This window comes from Lycium ferocissimum, chromosome 8 (assembly GCF_029784015.1).
Source record: "Lycium ferocissimum isolate CSIRO_LF1 chromosome 8, AGI_CSIRO_Lferr_CH_V1, whole genome shotgun sequence".
Taxonomy (NCBI): domain Eukaryota; kingdom Viridiplantae; phylum Streptophyta; class Magnoliopsida; order Solanales; family Solanaceae; genus Lycium; species Lycium ferocissimum.
Window position 1 is genome coordinate 40,748,876 of NC_081349.1, and position 17,920 is coordinate 40,766,795.

General features: G+C 34.7%; 1 protein-coding gene across 1 annotated transcript; it reads left to right on the plus strand.

Moving 5' to 3' along the window:
- Positions 1-15,309: 15,309 nt before the first annotated feature.
- LOC132068471 (F-box protein FBW2) lies at positions 15,310-16,938 on the plus strand. The gene is made up of 2 exons (XM_059462068.1): positions 15,310-15,624; positions 16,070-16,938. The coding sequence occupies exons 1-2, from the start codon at positions 15,317-15,319 to the stop codon at positions 16,728-16,730; spliced, it is 969 nt and encodes a 322-aa protein (XP_059318051.1). The 5' UTR covers positions 15,310-15,316; the 3' UTR covers positions 16,731-16,938.
- The last annotated feature ends 982 nt before the right edge of the window (positions 16,939-17,920 follow it).

The window sequence follows — 17,920 nt, forward strand, 5'->3', positions numbered from 1 at the left end:
TGATTTGCCTCCATGTTTCGTGTTAATGTTTTAAGGTAGTTCGAAATGTTAGTTTCATGTATATTTAAGTTCGCTAGTCTTTATCCCATTATGCCTATGATTCAAGTATAGTAATGTAGTTCGGAGCGACTTGAACTATTAATGCGGTTATTTGTTTGAAGTATTAATCTGTCAGGAAGTAGATCTCTGTAGCATGTTACTGTGTCTATCGGATGCTAGTTAGCGTGTGTGATAGGAATAATCCAATAAATATTACGCTGTTTGATTCGGTTTATATTGAGTGTTGCCACATTCATGTGTCATAAATGTGTGTTGGCCGAATTGTGTATATATACTTAAATATACACGGTATATATATTTAACTTACCGATCTGTTTTGAGTCTATATATTATATGTTTAGCCATATTTATCGATTACATACTAATCTTTTTCCTTCCATTTTTTATGCATGACCACCGCGTGCGAGTCCGAGGAACTCGTCTTCTTCCGCATTCGATGTTGGGCCAAAGCCCAACGAAACATTCTATCGAGTCAGCCCCACCAGCTGTGTAAGACGATTCTGGGTCGAGGCCCATAACAGCAGCAACAGTGCACAGCAATTGGCCTGAAATGGGCCGATCCATTTAATTCCTTTCCTCCACTATTTTATGCTCTGTTGTGCATTTTGGCTTTGGTATTGAATGATTAACGCTTTGCCTTGTTTCGTTTTCTTAACATTAGACGAATCCTAGCGGATTAGTGGGGATAATGTTAGTAGTAACGAGGTAGTTAAATTTAAAGGAGAAACCAATAGTTAATTCCCTAGGTTTCGATTCTTATGTTAAAATTATTTAAAGTCTTATTTTATACAAATTATTATATTTTCTCTAAATCTTATTTTAAGCAACATTCTTATATTTTCCTTAAAACCTTAACAACCTTTCTTAGCCCTTTTTCTTGAAATTCAAAGCACCTTATTTAGCATTAATTAGTTAACCTAAGTTTGGCCGGATAACCGTAGTTAACGGATTCTAAAGGATGCCTAACCCCTTCCCTTTAGGATAATATAGAACCCTTACCTAGAATCACACTGATTAAGCAGACTATTAACGGAGGTTTAATTAGCTTTACCTTAGTTAATAATTAGGTGCCCTAATTCACCTTAAATCAATTAGGTGGCGACTCCTTAAAACAAAGTAATTTAGGAATCACCAATATGTTGTACTCTAATTTAACCCGGTCTAAAAAAGGGGTATAACAATAGACACAGATAATTTAAAGGGGAATTACTGGCCTAAATTAAACGAAAATGAACTAGGCTAACCTATGCGAACTCGACAACAACAGAACTGGAAAATAAGATTGAAAGGGAGTCTAAACATCTAAAATGAAAATGAAGCTAAACTAATTTACTCGAAACACAGAATTAAAGAAAATAAGAACATCGAGACAAGAGGGAAAATTACCTGCTTCGAGTGCAGCGAAGTGAGGCGTCGAATTTCCGATATACCTCGAAACACCCCCAAACCCGAACTTGCGTGTGCTCGGATTCGACGCAATACCAAGGAAAACGAAAAAACAAAATGAAATTGATTTAGTATTATATTTTTTTTACTCGATGCTAAAACAATATTGCGACTGTTAAAAGATTAATATTTAGGATATTCTAGGAGGCTAAAACATATGTTTTTGTAGGGGGATTTGCGGCTGAAGAACTCATATTTTTTAGGAATTTCGTGGCTAAAAGACTTGTATTTTTAGGGATTCAATGGCTAAAGCTTTTCTTTTAGGGAATTTTTGCGACCAAAAGAACTTCCAAAATTTTTAGGAGAATTTCCGCGGCTAAAAAAAGGCTCCCCGTTTTTTACCTCAAAAACGATTATTTATAAGAATCAACTAGGGTTTTTCTCAGATTTGAAAATTTGGGCGGGGTTTTTAGTCAACAACGTTCGGATTTCTTATGACCACGGTCAGAGAAATGGACAAATTCCATTAAAGCTTCGTACCCGAAAGCGAATGGCACTGATAAAGCACTATTTCAAAGTTCACAAATGGACAAACCCCATTAATGGTTCCGAATCGGAACAAAACAGAAAGAGGAGAGAAGTGCCTCTTAAACGTTGAACTCTGATGGAGCGTTAATTCTTTTTTCCCAAATCAACCATGCAAGGACTGTGGGAGTGAAAGAGTTCTGGGATTTTGCCATTCACGGCGTTGAAAAAGACGAGAGAGGGAGAGAGGGGTGAGGGAGGCGCCGCGGGTGAAGGGAGAAGAACCCTAGTGGTTTCATATCTTGAAGGAGAGTTGGGTCGGGTCGTGGGGTTAATAGGCTGGGCTGATGAATTAAACATGGGCTGGGTAGTGAGTTGGGTGAATTAAGAATATGGGCCGGCCGGGTTGCTGATTTGAAAATATGGGCTGGTCCAAAATACTTGTAAATTGCTTGGGACGGATGGTCCCCAAAATATATTTTCTTATACTGCTTTGGGCCTCTAATTTAAATAAAAGATCCCTTTTAATTAACTCTATACTAACGTGTGCTAAAATATTATCTAATATAAAAGTATGTAATTATTAGTGCTCAGATAAAATAAAATGACGTCGTAATAGCCGTGCGATAATATATTGAAAGTCAATAGTAAATAAACGCTATTATTTAATTGCGCAGAAATAAATGCAGTGCGTGTGCATAAGATGGTAGAAATGCTGAAATGATTATAATGCGAATTATAATAATACTGGTAGTAATAATAATAATAACAAAATAATAGTAATAATAATAATAATAATAATAATAATAATAATAATAATAATAATAATAATAATAATAATAATAATAATAATAATAATAATAATAATAGTGATAATAGTGATAGTAGTAACGGTAATAAAATAGAAGATAATAACAGTAGTGACTACAACAGGATAATAAAATGCCAGTATTAGTAAAAGTCAATAATTATAGTAAAAGTATAAATAATCATTTCTTAAATTGCCAAAATTACTATAAATGTAAATAAATATTTAGGGAAGGCGGGACAAAATTGGGTGTCAACAACGATTATATATATATATATATATATATATATATATATATATATATATATATATATATATATACGGTCCGTATTTTTGGGCTGTATATTTCCAACCAAAAATCACTCTCTCTGTCTAACGAACGACCGTATTCCAAAGTACATTCCGTATTTCTATTATACGGTCCATAATTCCACTTCCCAAAATGCAACTTCGACGAAATGTATTCTCTTCGATTCATTTATTCCCTAATCCTTCCAACACATGCCAAACATGAACTTAAACCTTCATATACTCAAGATGAACACGTCTATCCTTATAAAACCTCGAAGATAATTCCGCTCTCCAAATCTATAAGCACTACCTCACGAAGATGCTTAACGTAAAAAAATACGGGGTGTAAGAAATCACTTGAAACATGTTCTCGAAGGATTTACAGTCTCTTGCGATTGATTCATGTATTCTTAGCGAAAGATAAAACACAATCGAAAAATAAGATCTATATGGACAATACTTATTAGTAGTTGGGAATATATTTGTGTTATGCTAACACTTTTACTTTACGTCCTTGTTTTTTTAGAAGTTGTTTTAGCCTTTTTAAAATTTATACATTAGTAGAAAATATTAAATAAAAATAGTAATTTTTATCTCTTTTATATTATATTGTTATTATACTAATACATACAACTTAAAAATCATTTTAATTAACATTGATTGGAAAGAAAGATACTTGGAAAACCTTTTCATTGTTGCAACAGAATCATCCAAGATCCATTAGGAATCTGACAATAGCTGGAGATTCTTCTGATTCAGACAAAGAGTAAAGCAAGATGAAAACATGGCAGGAAGAAATAGTACTCCTTGGCTAATAGTTACACATGAGTTTTATAACAACCACTGTTCACTGGTCCAGAAAAGGATAAAAAAATAAAAAAATAAAAAAACACTCCCACCATCAATTACCATATAGATTTGCTTCTAATTACTTTATAAATAACTTGATTACATGACTATGTATTAATAGATCAATCCATAAAACTTGACACAAGATAAATGTTATTTCATATATTTCATTTTGTGTGAACCTATTTCATTAAACACAAAATTTAGGAAAGATTTTTAAATTTAGTGGTCTTAAACGTGTCATGACATTTGTGTAGTTATAAAATTATTTAATTAAAAATAACATAATAAATTTAAATTAAAATTATTTTCAAATATAAAAAGAAATCATCTTTTTAAAAAACGATTAAAATGAAAAATGATGTCACTAGAGACATATGCAAGATTTGAAGTTTACAGGCTCCTATAACAAGTACAAATTAATACAATAACAACTGATAACAAGTACAAGTTAATACAATAACAACTAATTTAGTTTTATATATATTTTGTGAATCTCTTAATACAAGTACATGATTCAATTATTGGGTTCACATGAATCCAATGCTTAAGGTTAGATCTACCTCTGACTATCACCTAGTCAGTGGCGTATCTAAGTGGTTCTTGGGTTCACATGAACACATGCTCCATCCCCTGAATCCTGCATAGTATTAATGCTATAGTTTTTCAAAAGTACTAAAATATATATGTGCGTATCCAAACTTCAAGTGTCATTTAATACGATGGTTATTGGGTGCACCTCTCTAAGTGATGGTAGGAATCCAAATTTTGTGTCTATTTTGTTGTTTTTGTTCTTTATTTTTCTGAAATTGAGGGCACCTCCCCAAGTGAGGTTAGAAGTTCAAATTTTATGGCTACCTTATTGTCTTTTTCTTTGAATCGGGCCACCTCTTTTAGTGGTTATTGGGGTCAATTCTTATGTTTTATAGTAAGTATTTTTTTTCTTTTGCTTTCTTTAAGTGGTTCATTCTTTAAAAAATTTTAAGTCTAACAAATTGAGATCTCTAATTTTATTTTGTCACCTTAAACTTAATTTCGTTAAATCAACCTGTACGCGGGGGCAGCTCCATAGCAAGGTCACTAAGGCACACTTTTTGTTGTTAAATTTTTTTTAATTATGATTTACTCTTTTTTATTTAAGTATTTAAAAAGAAAAATCCAAATTTTTTGTATTGAAAAGGAATGACAATATTTCGTTTACTTTAAGATGATTGATACTCCCTCTGTCCCAATTTACGTGATACTTTTCATTTTTCGAGATTGAAACTGCATAAACTTTGACCAATATTTTAAAATATATTTTTAATTTTACCAAATTGATATGAGAAGAGTTGCAATTTATAATACTTTTCATTTAGTTTCAGATATATAGATTTTAATCTTAAAATATTGAGCTAATCTAATCTAATCTAACTTAATTTCAAAGCTTAGTCGAATTTACTCTCGAAAAACAAAAAGTATCACATAAATTGGGACATAAAGAGTAGTTACTTATGATCAGGCCCCACTTTGTACTATGGAGTAATATATTTTTTTTGTTGGTTTTCCTTATTCTGAGTAATTTTAAAGAAAAAGTTAAAATTTATTGACATAAAAAAAGAGATTATGAAAATTGTTAATAAGTTTACATCTCAAAAACTAGAAAAATAAATTTCAGACAAGTATATATATTTGATTTAAGCTGAAGACCTTATATTAGAGTTTGGCCTTAGGCCACAAATATCATTGAGACGCCTCTGTCTGTATGTATATTAAAACTAGTACTAGATGGATGTAACATATAGTCAATGAATTTAATTATCCAAACATCTTCAGCACGGAGTACAGCTATATATGTAAGAAATTACTATCTACAAAAATTTATTTGGAACCCATATTTTTGCAAACGTAATAAGTTGGATGATAACAACCTGTTGTAAAAGCTAAATCGATAAATTTATACTCTTGAATCCACCAATTTGTAATAGGGCACCCATCTTTTTCAAATTCTGAATCCATCTGCAACTAGTAGAATAAGATGCGTTTTACATATTAGGTTACAGCATTAAATTTTAGTTTGGTCTAGAAATGAATAACTGTGCATGCAGGTGGAGCATTAATAATGTTAGTAGTAGGGATAGGCAAGACAATGAGAAAGGTAAAAGAATCATAAATGAGTGCAGCTTTATTTACAGACACTTCAAGACACATTCATAACTCACAAAGTTCTCCATACAGTTATTTAGTTTTAGTTTACTTCCACAGTCAAGAATAAGAGAATTTTTTTTTTTTTTTTTTTTTTTAACCATCAACATATTTTTTCAGAAAAAAATGTGAAAAATCCTTATCTTTGAGGGTAGAATTGAAGTAGTCCCTTAAACATATCTTTGAGCAATTTTAGTTTTTTAAGTTTACCAAAAAACAAACATTTTTTGTATCCATCACATATTTAACAAACTTTATCTGCATAGATTTGACGGAAATTGTTAGTTAAAAGATTTAACTACAAAGATTAGAAAAGTCTTGTCAAATCCTAAAATTTACAACACAAAAAACTACATTAGACCTTAAAAATAAGGGAAAAGGGTCAAATATACCCCTCTACTTTGTTTTATTAGTTAAATACACCCTTCGTTAGTGAAAGTTAATAAAAATACCCCTGACGTCTTCAAACTTCACACTTATGCCCCTATTTGGATGGAAATCCCCAAATCCTCTCAAATTACCCAATTTCAAAAAAATTACTCACTTTTTTTGTTGACCCGCCTCGCCCGACCCGCCTATCATCATCATCATCAAGCTCTAGCTTCATCTTTTTCCATGGAGAAAAAAAGAAGAAAGCAAGAACACACCTAAATGATAAAATCCCAAAACTCACCTCAAATTTAATCTTTAAATCCAACTCCAAATTTTGGTGCAGCCAGTACTTAGTAATCAGTGACGGATTGTTATAGCCCGTATATTGTACGTTTGGAAATTCCAAGGTCGTCGTGGAAAGTTAAGGGCGAGACCATTTTCAGAAATTATTCTAATGGACGAGTTGTTATTTATGACTATTATTAGTATGGAAATATTGTGAAAGGTTAAGGGCAAAAAGAGAAATTCGCAAAATGGGCCGTGGAAATAATGTGGAAGGCCAGGGGTAAAATGGTAATAGTGAGAAAAGTCGAGGGGCAAAACGAGAATTTCACACAAGATTCTTGAATGTTCCAAAAGGTCATATTGACCATGTGAGAAAAAAAAAATAAGATGACAAAATAAGTCATCTTTGGTGGAATTTCAAGAAAATTCTAGAAAAATAAAGAAAGGGGCTATGTGCTAAACTTTTCTTAATTAAGGGACTAAAACATAAATATGGAAAAATGGTGGAAGGCATGTATATATATATGAGGAGTCATCTTTTAATTCAAGAATTTGGAGAAAGAAAGAAAACAAAGAAGAGAGGGAGAATGAAAGGGGCCATTCGGCCAACCATGGAGAAATTAGGCCTTGGAAATCTTGCTCCAAAAATTTGTTTCTTCACGTATTTCTACTACTTCAAGGATGCTCTTCAACATGGTATATTTGTTGAAGCAAGAGAATCACTCTTTGGTGCAAAATTCCAACCTTAGCTAAGTGAGGAAGTTGAAGGAAAAAGGTAAGAATTCAACCTTCTTTTCCATGTTATGGATGCTTGTGAATGTTGTGGTGTGTAGAAATGGATGAAATTCATGAAGAATATTGATGTTGTGTTGTGGCCGTATGCATGTGGTGTGTTTGGCGTGTATGTTGGTGTTGTGTAAGGGTGATGAACTAATTATTTTACGTAGTATGTTGGTTGTTGTTGTGACGTATAGAAATGGATGAAAAATTCACAAAAATATGAATGTTGTTATTGTGGCCGAATAGAGGTGTGGTTTGGCAAGTTATGGTGCCCAAATTCTATTTGATATTTTTGTTGTTGTGTTATAGATTCCATGAAGAAAAATGAAGGTTTGATGGTTTAAAATAAAGTTGTAATCATTACTTGAATGTTGAGGAAGTTAATGCGGCATTAGCTTGAATTCTTATATTGCATGAAAATATGTAAGAAGTGGTTATGGTCGGATAAGAGGTGTTTTGGTAAGTTAATGTAAATTGATATTATTTGATATTCTAGTGGTCGTCGTTATGAATTATGTAATGAAGATGGAAGGTTGTTGTTGAAGTTAGTATACGTGAATGATGATGAAATGTATAGTTGTTGTGAATTGGAAGGTTTCGGGTAAAGTAATATGTTAATTGAGTTGTTAGAAGATTATGTGAATTGCATTGAATTGGATTGAATTGAAGTGAATTGAATTAAATATAGAAGTGTTGCTGGGATAATCTACTAGTAATGTTGTTGGATTGGCCGAGTTGAATTCTGGGTTTGTTGACGTTGGTTTGGGCCGAGCCATATTCTCGGGACGATTAATATTTTGAGGGAGATCTTTGCGAAATTTCGTAGCGAATATAAGTGAATTTATTTGAAAAGTTGAGACAAGTGAATAACAATGGATTAAATGATTGTGTGAATTCTTTTGTATGTAGATTGACAAGTTTGGACAAATAAGCATAACTAGTTGGTCGCGGCACAGGTATGTAAGGCTTACCCTTTCTTTCTTTTGGCATGTCTTAGAGCCAAGTAAGGTGTGATATTGATATGTATATTCGGGTCATTCTATTCTGTGATTCCGAATCTGTTTAGGAGTCGTATGTCCCCCCCTAATTTAAGTATCTAATAATTCTGACAGACGAATTCTGATTTAAGCATTCTGGTATACGTATCCTGATATAAACATTTTGGTCTAGGCATCCGGACATAGATATTCTGATGTAAATATTTGACACAAGCGTTCTGACATGAGAAATTCTGATACAAGAAATTTGGAATAGGTATTCTGATTTGAGTATTCTGATATAAGTATGAGTATTCCTAACCTTGAAATAAATATTCCGACATAAGTGTTTCGATATAAGTATTCTGATATAAATATTCTAATAAGAAGATTCTGATATAAGTATTCTGTTATGAATAATCCATTATGAACGTCTGATTATTTCATCGGGTCTTGGTTTATGTGCATTTAGTTTCTCACTACTCTGTTCGTGCATATGTTACGATTTCCTTTCTGCCGAGTCCCGGCCGGTTTATTTCGTGCGCATTATGACATATTCGGCAAGATGATGTGTTACGGTTTCCGAGACCTCGCCATAGGGCCGGTTACCGTCTATGGTGTTATGATGTGATATGGCTTCGATATATTCGATGATATGATGTGTATGATGTTACGATGTGTTCGGAGTTTGTACGGAGATTTGAAATCTTCTCGGAGTATGATGTGTTGTGGCACCAGCGTCAGGGGGTGACCACGTTCCTGAGCCCATGCATGATTTTTATTTGCATTCCGTACATTTGCATTCCGCGCAGGTTTGATCTGTCACTTCTGTATTTGTTTCTGTTACTCTGCACATCGTACATATGTTCGTACATCCGGATGCGGTTATGATTTCGTCCGCTATACATCCGTACATTTGATTCGATCATGATTAACATTTCGTATTTCCTGCCTTTCATACTCAGTACATATTCCGTACTGACCCCCTTTCTTCGGGGGCTGCGTTTCATGCCACGCAGGTACACCCAGATGATCAGAAGACTTTGCTAGGAGGAGTTTCAGCGAGGTTGGCGAGCTCCATTTCCCTCCGGAGTGTCGGAGTCGAGCATACCCGAGTTGTGATTTCGATTTGTGTTAGAGACTTTGCGTACGCAGTCGTGGTCCGAGATCCGTGTCTTGAGCGACCCGTTTGCTATGGTGGCTCGAACGGCCTATATGTTTGTACATGTATGTATGTTCGGGCGAAGTACGTTCCGCCCGCCACGATTTGATCTGATATGTTTGTTATGTTTGATACGCATGGCCGCCTAAGACGATGTCTGTTATCAGTTCCTTTGAAAGTCTTTCTGTACGTTTCATGTGATTTGATTTGGAAATTTGAAAGGAATATGTATGAAATTGGAGTCTGAGGGTTCGCTCGGCTCCGTATGTGGGGCCGGGTGCCCATCACACCCTGATCAAGATTAGGGTGTGACACGGATCTAGAATTTTCACTCAGAGTGTTCGGAAAAAATAATAAAAGCTAAATATAAAAAAAAATGTTATCCCTAAGAATCGAACCTAGGATGTTGGAAACAATTTTGAACACCCTGAACCACTTGAGATAACCTTTTATATTTGTTCAGGGTGTTCAAAAGTTAATATATGTACATAAATACATTAAATCTACCCTCTATATACATCAATATTTGCCGAGGGTGTTCGGGTGAACACTCTCGGCAAGGTGTAGATCCCGAACACCGTCGGCAAGGTGTAGATCCGCCCCTGTTGGTAATTCAAATGCCAACATACAAATAGTCTAATCATGATGAATAATTCTTTGCACACAGATTTTCCGGAATAGAAATGAGCCTGAATAGAGCGGATAAATATCGGACAATTAATATAGCGCCCCCCCAACTAGTTTGGATTGAATCGTAGTTCATTCATTGATATTTTTACTCATAATAACACTTGGTATTCATCGACCTAGAAAAGGCTTACAACAAAGTTCCAAGAGAGATCCTATGAAGATGCTTGGAGGCTAAAGGTGTACCTGTGGCGTACATAAGGATAATCAAGGACATGTATGAGAGAGCCAAAACCAGGGTAAGGACAGTATGAGGAGACTCAGAGCACTTTCCAGTTGTGATGGGGTTGCATCAAGGATCAACTCTTAGTCCGTTTTTATTTGCCTTGGTGATGGATGGATTGACGCGGCAAATTCAAGATGAGGTGCCATGGTGTATGCTTTTCGCGGATGACAGAGTCCTGATCGATGAGACTCGTAGTGGAGTTAACACTAATCTAGAGGGTTGGAGACATACTCTAGAGTCTAAAGGGTTTAAGCTGAGTAAGACCAAGATAGAGTACTTAGAGTGCAAGTTCAGTGAAGCACCTCAAGAGGCTGGCTTGGAAGTGAGGCTTGGTACCCAGGCCATCTAGAAGAAAAGTAGTTTCAAGTATCTTGGGTCTATTATGCAAGGTAGCGGGGAGATTGACAATGATATCACACATCGTATTGGGGCAGGGTGGATGAAATGGAGGCTCGCTTCCGGAGGGCTATGTGACAAGAAAGTACCACAATAACTTAAGGGCAAGTTCTACAAAGTGGTGGTTAGACCGACTATGTTGTATGGGGCGGAGTGTTGGCCAGTTAAGATCTCTCACGTTCAAAAGACGAAAGTTGCCGAGATGAGAATGTTGAGATGGATGTGTGGCCACACCAGGAGTGACAGGATTAGGAATGAGGATATTCGGGACAAGGGTGAGTGGCCTCGGTGGAAGACAAGATGTGGGAAGCGAGATTGAGATGGTTTGGGCATGTGAAGAGGAGAGACACAGATGCCCCAGTGCGGAGGTGTGAGTGGTTGGCCATTGATGGTTTCAGATGAGGTAGGGGTAGGCCGAAGAAGTATTGGGGAGAGGTAATTAGACACGACATGGCGCAGTTACAGCTTATCGAGGACATGACCTTAGATAGGAAGGTTTGGAGGACCCAGATTCGGGTAGAAGACTAGTAGATAGTCTCGCTATCCTTCCTTATTAGTAGTCGCATTATTGCAGTATAATTTCTTGTGCTCTGATTTCTGCTATTATTTGTTATTTCCTGTGCTTTGATTATCTTATTTTATCTGTGTCGCTTTCGTTATTTGCATTTCCATATCGCTTGGAATCTCTTAGCCTTATCTGACCTCTTTTTATGCTTTTTATTGAGCCGAGGGTCTTTTGGAAACAGCCATCCTACCTTGGTAGGAGTAAGGTCTGCGTATACTCTACCCTCCCCAGACCACACGTTGTGGGATTTCACCGGGTTGTTGTTGTTGTTGTAAACATACAAATACTTTCAAGTTTACAGTTTTACCACAATAAAACAGAAAGCAGAGATATATAATCAATTAAAACAAAAACCATAACTCAGCTGTTAAAAGCTTAAAATCCAAAATTCACTTCAGTCAATCATCGATATTGACTAAATTCACAGTCTTTCATCACTATAGCAACTCAATCTCATCAAATCTCCAAAAAAAATGTAAAATCTCCAAAATTAGAAAATAAGATAATCATACTGGCCTCCGTCTCAATTTCAATGTCTTACTTTTCTTTTTGATCAGTCTCAAAACGAGTGTCTCTTTCTATAATTAATAAGTTTACAATTCAAACATTCTACGTGACAAGTTCAAAACCATGCACATGTGATTCAAAAATCTCTTTTAAACTTTGTGCTCAATCAAACTAAGACATTTAAATTGGAGAGGAGGGGTATTAATGCAAACAATAACATATACATTTGAATTACATAAAAATTTAATTAAAAAAAAATTGATAATACCTCAAGGCCAGCACCTTCGTTGTGGAGAGATTTAATGCCTTGAACATTACCATAATTAAGGCTGCACCAAGATTTGGAGTTGGATTTAAAGATCAAATTTGATGTGAGTTTTGGGATTTTATCATTTGGGTGTGTTCTTGCCTTTTTTTTTTTTTTCATGGAAGAAGATGAAGCGAAAGCTTGATGATGATGATAGGCGGGGCGGGTCAAGAAAAAAGTGGGTAATTTTTTTGAAGTTGGGTAATTTGAGAGGATTTGTGGATTTCCATCCAAATAAGGGCATAAGTGTGAAGTTTGAAGACGTCAGGGGTATTTTTATTAACTTTCACTAACGGAGGGTATATTTAACTAATAAAACAAAGTAGAGGCTATATTTGACCCTTTTCCCTAAAAATAAACCAAAAATACCAGAAATTATACTTCAAAAAGCTGCACAAGACTAAAGAAATAACCAAAATAGCACAAACTGAATAAGCTGCCCTTCCAAAATCCAAATTTAAATTTTGGCTAAAAAGTTTTTTTTTTTTACCTTTTTCGTCAAATATAATCGATAAAGTTTGTTAAATATTTGATGGAGACCAAACCTTTTCACTTTCAATAAACTTAAAAAATCAAAACTGCTCACGAGTATATTTAGGGAACTATTATCAACCTATCCAAACATAACAAATAGCTTATGTTATTTTCTCTATTTTTGATATTATAACAAATTGTCTGCCTCAATTTTTAAGGTATTAATCTCGACTAATTAGAGGTAATTGTTTATAATTAAACCTTCCGTCCCAATATATTGTGACAGACTTTTCTTTTTAGTTTGTCCTATAAAAATGACTCCATTTTTTTTTACGTAAAAACAACTAGACTTTAAAGTACTTAATGAAATGATTTATACATACACAAATATTTAATGTTTGTTTTAGACGACAAACACAAAAGTCTTTTTTTCTGAACTTTATACCTAATCAAATTATATCACATGAATTGGGATTAAAGAATCAATATTCAAAGTGATTTAATAATGTAAATTATTTTTATTAAAGTGAACTCAAAAAGGAGCAACACATCAGTAGCAACAGTAGTAGTACTATATACCCCATACCCCCAGTTCAGAAACATACAATTCCATATTCCCACTACTCCTTTACATTTTTTATTTTACCATTACAATTACCCATTGCTTTCTGAGATATTTCTTGCACTTTTCACTTTCACATGTTCCTTTTTTGTTTTTTCTGCTGTTATATCAAATCTTGTCATATCAAGTCTCTTATGTTTCTTTCTTGTACCTAACACTTAACAAAACACCCTCTTTTAACTGAAATAAAACTCACATTCTTTTACCCCTTTATTTTAGGCGGATAAACCGGTGTCATTTCATAGATCCAATACTACAAAATATTCTAGGTAATTTTTTTTTTTTTTGCTCTTTTTGAGTATTTTTTTCTCTTTATACTGACGCCCTTTTCTTCTTTGTATGTATACATATCATGAGTTGTGCATGAAATTAGTGTTTAGTAACACAATTATTATTGTGGTTCTTGCTTTTGGGGCTCTAGAGATACTTGTATTTACTTACAATGGAGTGGACATTTTCATATTTAATGGTGTAAAGTTTCCTTTTTTGTTGCTTTTCTTGAGTTTTGAGAATACTGTTTCTTGATTTAAGCATTTTTTTTTTCAACAGGGTGTTGGTTGATTTGAGCATTTAACTCTACTGGGAAATGATAAATTGTGTAGCCAACTGAATCTCATTGCTTTAGCACTTTGCTGTGGAAATATGGATGGATAAAGGTTGGTTCTTTATCTTCATTTTCCTGTTTCTTTCTTAGAATTTTATTTGCAGTTAACAAACATGGGGTTGTGTAAAGATTGTGTCTTTCTGCTGTTTGTCATACCAATGTGATGTCTTGTTAACCAATATGTTTGTTTCAAGACTGCATTTTTCTGCTGTTTGTCATACCAATTTGATTTGTTAACAAATATGTTTGTTTCAAGATTACATGTTTCTACTGTTTTGTCATACCAATTTGGTGTCTTGTTGACAGATGTGTTTGTTTCAAGACTGCATTTTTCTGCTGTTGGTCATACCAATTTGATGTCTTGTTAACAAATATGTTTGTTTCAAGATTGCATTTTTCTGCTGTTTTGTCATACCAATTTGGTGTCTTGTTGACAGATATGTTTGTTTCAAGATTGCATTTTTCTGCTGTTGGTCATACCAATTTGATGTCTTGTTAACAAATATGTTTTTTTCCAAGATTGCATTTTTCTTCTGTTTGTCATACCAATTTGATGTCTTGTTAACAAATATGTTTGTTTCAAGATTGCATTTTTCTTCTGTTTGTCATACCAATTTGATGTCTTGCTAACAAATATGCTTGTTTCAAGATTGCATATTCCCGCTGTCCTATTTGTTGTCTTTTGAGAAATCTTGTTTTTCTCTTAAACAGTTATCTCTCCCTTTCAGTCTTAGATTTCCTTTCTTTTTCTTATGGGCTTCATGGAACATAGCTTATCCTTTAATAATGTGAAAGGGAGCATAGCTCATCCTCTAATAATGTGAAAGGGAACATAGCTCATCCTCTAATAATGTGAAAGTTTCTCTAACTTTTCCCCAATTAAGTTGATTTATGTTTGTGATTTCACTGATCAATTGCTTTCATTTTCACTCAACTAATACTTACCGTCTCAGAAAGTCATCTTTCTTCTTGATTCCAAGCTCCTTCAACAAAGAAATTGACTTTTTGAGATAATAACTATTAGTTGAGTGACCATCTGACAAACAACTCTTGTTTATTATGTATTCAAAATTTTATCACGGCACAGTGACTCCAAATTATAGCTGTTGATTACCCAAATTTTCAAGCTTTGCACCTCTTTCAAGCCTGACCTTTGAGATAAAATAGGTAGATTGTGATTAAAACAGTTACCTTTTTTGGGGAATGGATCCTTGTCCTAAATATATCTTATTACCTTGGCAGCAAATCAATGGAGGAGAGTTTTGAATTCCGTCGGTGGGATGAATTAATTCCTGATGCACTTGGGCTGATATTTAGAAAACTTCCACTTCAAGAGGTTTTAACTATAGTCCCAAGGGTTTGCAAGTCATGGGGAAAAGCAGCAAGGGGTCCTTATTGTTGGCAAGAGATTGACATTGAGGAATGGAGCAAAAATCGCTGCCCTGATAACCTTGATCGGATGCTTCAATTGCTTATTACAAGAAGCTCTGGTTCTCTTCGTAAGCTCTGTGTTTCCGGTCTCTCCTGGGAACAAAGCTTCTCGTTCATTGCAAACAAGTTAGTACACTATCAGTCTTGATACTATTTACATATCTCAGCGACTGCAATAGTTTGTTGTACCTTATAAGTTACACATAATTTTAAGATACTATACTTCGAGTCAAAATGAGTTAGTATGGAGGTTCAGAATGGTTCTTATCCATTTGCATGATGTGCACTTGCTGTTGTCAATAAATTGGGATGAGGGTTTTTTTTTCATTTTTTGGCCAGTCTGCTGAAATTAATTACGGGTGGTGGCCAAAATATACAAACCCTATAAACTGATTATGTATATTATATGTATATCTTGTGTATACTAGACGTATATTATTATTATATGTATAGTTATACTTAATATACAAAACCTATACATTTGATGGCTATTATTCTTTTGAGCGGTCCAAAAATGTAATTATCCCTTGCAATAATGCTCGTCTTATCCCTTCTCTGTTTTGCTTGCAAGTGCCAAATCTCTGCAGATGTTGCGGTTGCCAAAAAGTGAAATAGGTGATTCCGTTGTGGAACGAGTTGCGGGAATGTTCTCGAACATAACATTTTTGGATGTAAGCTACTGCATAAAAATAGGAGCCAAAGCCCTTGAAGCCATAGGGAAGCATTGTAAATGTCTCACTGGTTTGCGACGAACAATGCATCCCCTTGAGGTTATTAACAAACTCTCCCAAGACGATGAAGCCCTTGCAATAGCCACTACAATGCCAAATCTCAAGCAACTCGAGATTGCCTACATGTTGGTTGGTACTAAAAGCATAATCGAGGTCCTTAAAAACTGCAGACATCTTGAACTACTGGATGTAAGAGGTTGTTGGAATGTGAACCTCGACGGAAATTTTGTGAAGAAATTTAATCGGGTAAAGGTGGTCGGTCCAGCTGTCGTAGATTGCTATGATAGGAATGGCTGGGACAATTGCTCTGATTATTCAAGTTCTTCTGGCTATGTACCATGGGATTTTGTGGCTGGTGATGTGGACGATGATGATGACGACTTTGATGAGATGTCGGATGTGTATTGGGAAGATGATCAAGATATTGAGGATGTCGAAATGTGGTTTTATGATGACTTAAATGCTGTGGACTCTGGATATGATTGGCCGCAATCTCCTTGAGGTTTGATGATCAAATTCTACTTATTCAATTTCCAGAAGTTCTAAAATACTTCTCTTCTCTATGGTAAATACTGCTTGTACTACTATATATATGAAAGTTTGCCTGCTTTCTTGTGTACCTTTTCCTCTTTCTTTTTTCTGTTTTATTACTTTCCCGTTGTAGTTTTTATTCATATAACAAAGATTTCCATTCTATCTTCTTAATCAATTCAGTCTGCAATTGTTTGTTGGGTTGCCAAGATAGATACCTTCCATAGTTTACTTGTTTGTCTCTTGCCAATTTGCCATAGTTGGATAATCAAGGGTGGATAGGTTAAACTCAGGGGTGATAAACGATTCACTATGAATAGGCTTTCATTGCACATCTAATATTAAAACTTCAAGCCATACATAATTTCCATTTTCAACACTTCTTCCCATGTACTGATAAAATGAAATTCAAAAATAAAAGAATGACTTGCCATTTTGTTCCCAAACTAACATTTCTGTGTAGTCATCTGAAGAATGTCATCGGCTATTTATAATAGTCAGTTCGTCACTTATGGCCACAACTACAGAAAAAGAGAAAGAGGGAATATGCATGGTTTTTATTCTATTTTGTGGAAGTATGAGCTATACTTAGCTATTCCAAAATACTGATTGCTTGGCAATTATACAAATAAGGAAGGGTGTTTTGTTTTAGTTGGAACAAGAACAATAGAATCATACCTCCAACCCTTGCACAATAAAGAAAAAAGTACTGAACTTAAAATCTAGCTCAGGTGATGAAGATGATGAAGAGAGATTGAAGCAGGAGTTAGGTTTTCATGTAGTTCCATTAACTATATGGAAAAAGGTGAAAAGTGAAGATGGACAGTTGGAAGAATGAAGTGAAAGCTATTCTCTCCATCCGCCTAAGCCTTGGTGGGCAAAATTACCCGATACCTATGCTGGTGGAAGGTAACAAGTAGCCGGTGAAATAGTCAAGGTGCGCCCAAGCTTGGCCGGACACCACCGTCATTAAAAAGAAAAGGACTGAAGTGAAAGCTAGAATCCAACAAGGTCTATCAGTATTTATCCGAGTGATTTTCTTTGGCCCTCAAGGAGAGACACATAACGAAAGGTGTGCTGAAGCATTGTTGACCCTGCTTGTCCAGAAGAGAACTGTAGTCGATATGAATATGTGAGTGATGCAAAGTTATCTGATATAT